Here is an 8,199-nt window from a genome sequence, read left to right as displayed (position 1 = left end):
TAGCGATAGTAAAAGCGAGCAGCAAAAGTTACTTAAAACATTCACAGAAGGAGACTTTTCAGATTTACTCCCATAAAAAAAAAAAATGACTGCCAAGGAAAAGACTGGGTTTATTATTGATTTTGTATTTTTAACATGAAAATCCCCTGGAGGCAGAAGATGACACTTTGATGACCTGCTTTGAGCTCTTCATCTTTACGGCTCATAAAGAAGTCGATGCATTAATGTTACATGTTTTTATTGAAATAGGCATAAAAGCTTCCTGGCACTGGATGCAGGGATTACTTGACTGGAGTTCATAGACAAATGAAAGTACCCGTACCCCAGAGTCTTGTATGTTGTAGTCAATTTCGACCTTGACAGTCACAGTTCAAGTGAAGTGTTTAGTCATTAGGTCACGACCCAAAACTTTTTATGAGGCATTCATTCTGACAGAGGATATTAAAAAATGTCAATTAAACTGCATTAATCCAAAAAAAATGAATGTTGCTGGTTTTGATGAGACGTAGAGAAGAAACAATAAAACCCTGGTGTTCTCCCGCAGGGTAAAAACCACACTGATGACAGAATTGCCCTGGATTCTAGAACCTCCTATAGAATTTACGCGACTACCCAATTACAGTAATACCTCGAGATATGAGCATAATCCGTTCCAGGACCGAGCTCGTAACTCGAGGCGCTCCTATCTTGAATCATGTTCTCCCATCAGAAATAACAGAAAAATAATTAATCCATTCCAGCCCTCTAAAAAAAAACCTTATTAGTACTAATAACAATGGAAACAGCCGCTCCGAGAGCTCGGCCACCTAGCGTCGGCGTCTCTAAGCGTACTCATATCTCAAATCTTTACTCGTATCTCGAAGCAAAAATTAGCTTGAAGGCTTGTTGGTATCTCAGAGTACTCGTATGTCGGGACGCTCGTATCTCAAGGTTCCACTGTACACTTGAATCGCTTCATCCTACTATAAGGTCAGGGCGTGGTCTAGGGTAGGGTTTCTCAACCCTTGGTGCCGGTCCGTGTGTCATTTGGTACAGTGAAAAAATGTTCTTCAGTTTTTAATAATCTGGCAATGTTTCAAAACAATAGGTCATTCAGACTTGGATACGAATAGAATAAAGTTTTCGTTACCTCGGATTGGTTAGTGCTGTGTCCATAGTTCGTCCTTTGTCCATGTATTGACATCATAAATCACTCTTCGACTCGACTTGGATTTTATTATCAGCTATTTTCAGATTCAAGTGTTCAGCCGTTCGGAACATTTTTCCACGAGTCACTTAGAAGTGACGAAGCCTTTCCGATGAGCGCTGAAACGTTGTATTGTCCTCAGAGGATTTCCTGACAGTAAACGCTACGAATGATACAAATGCATGATTAGCCTTTGTGGTCGACTCCAAGGTTATCTGTTACAGTTATCTGTTTTGGGAACATTCATGATGAACACATCTACTGTTAGGCCTTTCTCACTAAAGCAGGCGTGTCAAACATGCGGCCCGCGGGCCACAACTGGCCCACTAGGGTGTGCAGTCCGGCCCGCTTGATGAATTTTAAAAATAAAAAAAAAATTCACAAACAATTATATTCCATTAAATATGAATGCGTCTGCGTTCACAAAGAATTCGACAAAAGTCGAGCTAGACACTGTGGGCCTTTGTTTTCAATTTCATTCTGTTTGTTATATATTTTGTTGACTTTGGTTGTTGTGAAAAGCTACTGTTGTGCTTTTGTTCCCAGATGCAAAAGAGAGCCTTGGGGGAAAATGTAGTTCTATTTAATACATAACTCAAAAAAAAAAAAAAAAAAACGTTTTCTTTTGTTGTGACTTGACCAGAGGCAGCGTTTTTAGAAACGCTTGTCATCAGAGAAGGAAGTTCCATTTGGCATCCATTGGCATCCGAACCTGAGTGAGCATTTCAATAGGATACGTGAAGTGTGTGTACTGGGAAAAGTCATTGTGCGACCCATTTCCATTATTCATGTTTTTAATAAAGCTCCATGTAGCTCAGCAGTTCTTTTGATGACGCACACACAGAGAATAATACATCAGCAAAGTAATGAGAATGTTCTGTTATAAAATCACCAAGACGATGTTGTGATGCCTACGTGGAATAGTGCAGAGTTTTGTTTGTTTTTTTATGGCGAGCTGGATCATCGGAGCTTCTCATCTTCTCAGGGTTCCAGTTGTATTTGTTGAGTGGAGTGTACAGTTTCTCAGTTAGCCGTCGACTCCTTTTACGGAGACCTAAATGGAGAAGCTGCCTTCGCCGGCTTTCAGGAGGTTAAAGTGACCCATTTCTCCACTTAGTAGCCTAACAACACGAGGCTACTGAGCCTACAGCCCTGCTGTTCCTCATCCTTTACTTCTTCCTCTCCGTCTTTGTTGCCATGGCGACGCACACTCTCATTTCTGGAGATGAGAATCGGGAGGAGGCGAGGGGTAGCGGGGGGAACGCAAGGCGGAGAGCAAAGGAGGAAGGGAGATTGTGCAACCATGATCAGAGCGTAGTCGAGGAGAGGTGGAGATGGAGAGTGTAGTCTGGCTGAGAATGGCAAACATCCAGGCATATATGGGTGTTTTTTTTTTTTTTTACCTCCTTCAGATGTTGAAACCAGAGCTGATTTTTATCTCACGTCGAAGCTCATTTTTACAACCGCAAACAAGGCAACGATTGACGCCACAATTAGATAAGCATGTATTTTTAGATATGTTTTGGCGTGAAGCTACTACCTCCCGCTCGTATTCGCCCGACAAGTACTAAAGGAGGAGTGATAAAAAGTGTTTCTGCAACTTTGAGTTAACAAAGCCGTTTTTTTTCCCTGACGTCTTTGCGGGACTGACAGTCCCGGCGGCTCATGCGCCAGTCATTCTAATTGTTAGTAAAGACTTGGGAAAGGATTACTTCCTCATTTTTAGGCCCCTTTTTCAAGCCACAGATGTTCTTCTTATCTCCATGCTCCAGACTGAAGACGAGATTTTCGAGATTTCTGTTTTCTATTTACAATTGCAGAAATCAGAGTTCTGGAAAAGGACTTAGAATTTAGGACTCTTGAAATGGAATCCTGAAGGAGGTTTTCCCACAGTGAAATAACATTGTTCATAATTTGAGTGTTAGTGACCGGCAGCTGGTGTTAAACCTCTTCTGAGGACTTTGTATTTTTTTTTTTTTTGCAGTCGAGCATTCATGCAGAGACGATATCAGCGGCTCACGCTGAGGATTATAATTAATTACGTAGAGATTATGAGGGAACAATTGGACAAAAGGGATTTTTTTTTGGAGGGAGAATTAAAATGGGAAAAGATAAAAACAAGAGCGTCAGTTTTACTGCCTTCTTCTGTATTAGTCAGCCTCCTTTATACCTCAGAGGATGTAAGTGTCAAGGACAAAAAAGGTCAAGGGATAATTCATTTCTCTCGCTGTGACACTCTTCTCTTTTTTTTTTATTTAAGGTTCGATTCTGCCAGCGGAAAGGTCGGCGCCCTCCTCAGCAGGACGTCAGTCTCTCACTTTGGATCCAGAAAAGGGTGGAGCGAGGTGCCATGCACACGCCTAGATAAGGAAACAGACATTTTACCGACTTCCTCGCGCACTCACTCAGTGCCCATCATCCCTTCGCTCCAAGCGAGCGACCTCAGCGTCGGGAATGTGGAGGTGAGCGAGCAAAAGCACCGCGGCCTTCTCAAGTGGCACCTGGTACAGGCGGGAAAACAGGCGGTGCACGTTACAAATTCCTTGGCTCAATCCCGCCGAGACACCGCTGCGCCCAAGCCCAGTGTTATGCCGGGCGATGTTAGCCCTCCTGCCCCCTCCGCCGGCACCACTGCTCCCCCGGCGTCGCAGGAGAATCCGAATTCTGCGCAAAGGCTCTGTTCCGCAGAAATTACTGTGGAAACCCCGCGGGAATTAAAGCACAAAAGCTTTCCCAGCTCCATGGAAAAGTCCGGGTCTCATAGTGAGATTCACCGCGGCGCCACAAACACTCCTGGGAACGGGACGGCGCACGGGTCAGACGGAAGGAGCGTGCACACGAGCTTTGGGAGCAGAGTTCTGAAGGCAGTAGGCCAAAGAGAAACCCAGGGAAGGTGCCAAGGACAAGCATCCCTCGAGTACGGAGGCGCAAACCTCTCCTCGGCCACCAGAGGAGCCAGCTGCAGAGGAAGCGGCAACGGAGTTGCCAAGCCCCCTGCGAGCTGATTGGATTACCCATGTAAAGCTTAAGAGAAACTGTGTCCCGATGACTGTATACCTGGCACAGAGTGGATGTAGCAGGTGGGGGGCGCTGTGCAGCCACACAGACCAATGACAGACATCAGTGGATTTTTTTTTTTTTCAATCGCATTTAAAAACTGGAGTTGCGTGAAGAAAAACAAAAACCACGATTGAAGACGTTAAATTAAAATGAAACAAGACAAGCAAATGCACATTGTGAATAAATGTGACTCAATGAGGACAAATCGTGACTGGAGTGGGAGCTTAAAAGTGTATTGGGAAAAAAAAAAAGAAAAAAAAAAAAAAAAAAAAACATGCCACTATTTAAAAAAGGAGCTTCTACTTAGAAACCAAAATAGTGTGTCATGTCTATGTTGTTTCTCTAATGTAAAGAAATGGAATTATATATGTCATATAATATACGTCACATAGGCGTATATATATATTTGACATACAATTGTGAGAAAATAAAGACTAAGATACCAGTGTCAACCCAGGACTGTGTTCCTCTGATTCTCGGTCCGCCGTCAAGTGCGTGAATTGCTGTTTTTGAGTAAGTTGCATAACGTCGTCATCACAAATACCAAGCTGTACTCACAGTTGACAAGCTCTGCCAATACTGGATCAGGCCTCATCTGAGGTAGCCCTTCATTTCCATGGCAACAGGCTCACAGAAGATGTGTAAATCAGAGCGGATTAAAGGAGCAGTGTCACTATTCCTGGAGTTGTGTCAATGGGTTGCTTTAACCTCCCTCGTGGTACGCAGGTCAATGTAAGTGTTGATGGGATCCGTACCCGCTGTGGCATAAGAATGAGATTGAGATTGATTTTCCGATTTTTGAGTTAATTTAGCCCTTTTTGCGTCTTGTTTTATACAACACGTGCCTGTGCAAACATCACTTTTTCTTTTCCTCCTTCTCTCTGTGCTTCTCATTGCGATGGGGCTGCAATGTGATTCAGCATACCGCAGAATGGGGGCACGGAAAGAAAGCAGTAGAATTTTAAGCTGTAAAAAAAAGAGAGAGGAGGAGAAGAGAAGATCCCTTTAACATATTTCTGCAGAGTAGGGTGTTTTTAACAGAGCTAAAACATCAGCATAAGGCAGTGGACTCTGGACTGGGGTATTCCATAGCCCATATATTTAGTCTGATGCAGGCTCGGCAAGTTTCTGTTGTAGATTCTAATTTTGAATCGCACAATATGAGAAATTTAGTGGAAATTGTACAAGCAAAAAAGAATCCAAGAATAACACTGAAACAACACTGTGTTTTTTAATCCGGCCCATCGAACCTGTCCAAATTATATTACTCATTTATATGACCGTTCAACTTCTGTCATTTTGCCTCATCCCTGAAAGTCCCATGTTCCCCCAATAGATGGCGCACTTATAGGGATGAGGTATATTATTATGTCCTAGATTATGATGTCACCAACTTAACGTAGGTGAGTGACGTACTCAAGGTACAATATGAAAGTTCCAACTTAAGTTGAGGACCTTCTGTATTTTTGTCACATCGCATAATTATTCAAACGATGTTGGGCAGCGTCCAATCAGGCGCATCGGCAACTGTAGCTGAGACGAATTTTGGTCCAAATTGGTTATAAAAATGTTATCTAGAGGCTCAGTATGTTCTTCTCAAATAGTGGACATAAGTGTACCACTGCTGTAATGCTTGAATGATAACAAGCCTCCAGTCACTAGGTGGAAGCAACTCATGTCATAGACTCAAAAAGTATTTTTCTGTTATTAGGTGGGCTTTAGTTTTTAGTTTTCCTCCTTGTCTCTCTGCTGGAAGCCATGTTGACAACGTGCCCCAGACTGGTTCTCTACACGGCGGGCCACGAAAGCATTGTTTATAAAAACACTTCTTTGTACAATCACGCTTCAAAAACGTTCACTCTGCCTTCAAGTTTTCGCACCGATGCACGTCTGTATTTACAATCACGCTTCAAAAATGTGCCTTTAAGTTTTCGCACCGATGCACGTCTGTATGCTTGTGAAAAAGCACGTTCAACAAGAAGATAAGTACTGCCAGTGAGTCAATGAGCATTCCCGTGCTTCCATGGTTTCAGTTTTAATCGTAGGATTGATTGGTGTTTTTAAAAAAGAAAAAAACAAAGCCTCCGCTAACCCAAATGAGTAAAGTTGGCTTAGGAAGATTAAAAAAAGGAGAGATATGGTTCAAAAGAGAGAGTAAGGAATTGTCTTTGTGCCTAGTAAGTCTACTGGCTACAAGTCAACAAAAATGATTGAATATGTGTGGAGCGGAAAAACAACAAAAACGTCCACCGCCTTAACCAAAAAGCAATATTTTCAGGCTTTTAATGGATTTTAGCAAAAAAATACAACTTTCTTAGATAAATATATTACTGGAGAATAACTCCAGTGATTCCGACATTGTCACCTCTGATGAATCGAGTGCTCCCATTTTTAGATGGAGTCCTGCTGCGCATCTTTAACACGTCTCTGACCTTTACAGCCAGGAGGTGTCAAAACCCTGCTGTACTTTAATGTTCTTCGGTGTTGAACTTACTTAAAACTTTCAGGACTCGAATGGGTGGTGGTGCATATTGGACAGTGAGTTTGGTAACAAAGAGGAAAGAATTCTTATAAACCAAGACAAAGTTGAGCTAATGCTCCAAAGGTAAATTCATGAGAAAACAGGAAGTGATTCAAAGGTAAGCAGTCGCATTACCTGCAATGAGCCTGGTTTGCTGGAGACGACACTGTGGCTGTTAGCAAGAATCCTCACCGGCGTGGACTGTTTTATGTTTGTGATGGATGTCTCGCTGACACGCACAGTGGCCATTCTGTCTCAGTGTGAAAAGAATACTAATGTGCCGTAGGTGCAAGAGGCCATTGATGCCCCCCTCCCAGTCCCTTACCACCAGATGGCATGGAGATTATGAGGACAGCAGTCTGGCATGTGTACTGCAGCACTAACAGCGTGGACGTCTGCTAACATTTCCCACCAGCTCACCTCGACGTGGGATAACAGGTGACGTGTTTAACATCGAGACAAATGCCAGCGCTGACAATCTCTGGATTGGGTTACTGCTTAGTTTGGCTTTTTATCATGATCTGTGTGAAATGCAGCAGAACCAGGGACGATTTTTTTTTTAATCTGTCCTATTTCTTTACGGCTGTACGATTCATCAACAAGAAAAGCAATTATGCATTGGTTAACCACAGTATTGTTGTATGTCATTTTAATCTTAACTTTGATTGGTTGTTTTTGATATTCCAACATGGCTGTCAAACTCATTTTGATTCCACACCACATACAGACAGTCAAATGGGCCAGACCAGTACAATCATAGCTTAATTACCTCTAAATAACAATAAGTCCCCCTTTGTTTACCTACAAATAAGTACAAGTATATTTGAAAATATACATATTAAATTTAATATAATTTGACCAAACATCACCGGCATTAAAGTTTTGTGCGTTTTTTTCACCCGTCCCTTCATCCCGCCCTTTATACCCCCCTGTGGCTTGACCTTATGACCTACATGATCACACCGACAAACCAGTATAGATCATATAAACCTTTTTTTATGACAGACACCTGTTTCATGATTTTACACAATAATGCAAATCCTACACAAAACAAAAGAAATGTCACTGTGAGTCGCTCACAAAAGCTGACATTTTAGCACTGACAACTTTTGACATTTAAACATTCGCTATATGTCAGGTTTGTCTGCATTACTGAAGTCGGGAGCAGTTGGTCAAAGCACAAAGTAAAGGTCTATGAATATAATATGAAAGAGTATATATTTGAATATATATGTATATTCATATATATTTGTGCATATATATATATAAATATATAATCAATTTAGGTAGATCACAGTCATTTGAACAGTAGCTCACAAGCCAAAAAACAATATACCTGTATGTATATATGTATTTTCATAGACTATATTCACATATATTTGCACATATATATTCACATATATTGGCACATACTGTATATATATATATATAT

At 41.7% G+C, this 8,199-nt stretch overlaps 1 protein-coding gene across 4 annotated transcripts in view; it reads left to right on the top strand.

Moving 5' to 3' along the window:
• nrg3b (neuregulin 3b) overlaps positions 1–4,497 on the top strand; it is a 198,840-nt gene extending 194,343 nt beyond the window's left edge. For all 4 annotated transcript variants that reach the window (XM_025057337.1, XM_017034376.2, XM_017034375.2 and 1 more), the window contains one exon: positions 3,447–4,497. In XM_025057337.1, the coding sequence (XP_024913105.1) occupies positions 3,447–4,191 (745 nt within the window). In that variant the 3' untranslated portion in view covers positions 4,192–4,497. The remainder of the gene's footprint in view (positions 1–3,446) is intronic.
• Positions 4,498–8,199: the final 3,702 nt, after the last annotated feature.

This window comes from Cynoglossus semilaevis, chromosome 8, assembly GCF_000523025.1.
Source record: "Cynoglossus semilaevis isolate Cse_v1.0 chromosome 8, Cse_v1.0, whole genome shotgun sequence".
Classification (NCBI taxonomy): Eukaryota; Metazoa; Chordata; class Actinopteri; order Pleuronectiformes; family Cynoglossidae; genus Cynoglossus; species Cynoglossus semilaevis.
This window is presented reverse-complemented; position numbering and strand designations above follow the sequence as displayed.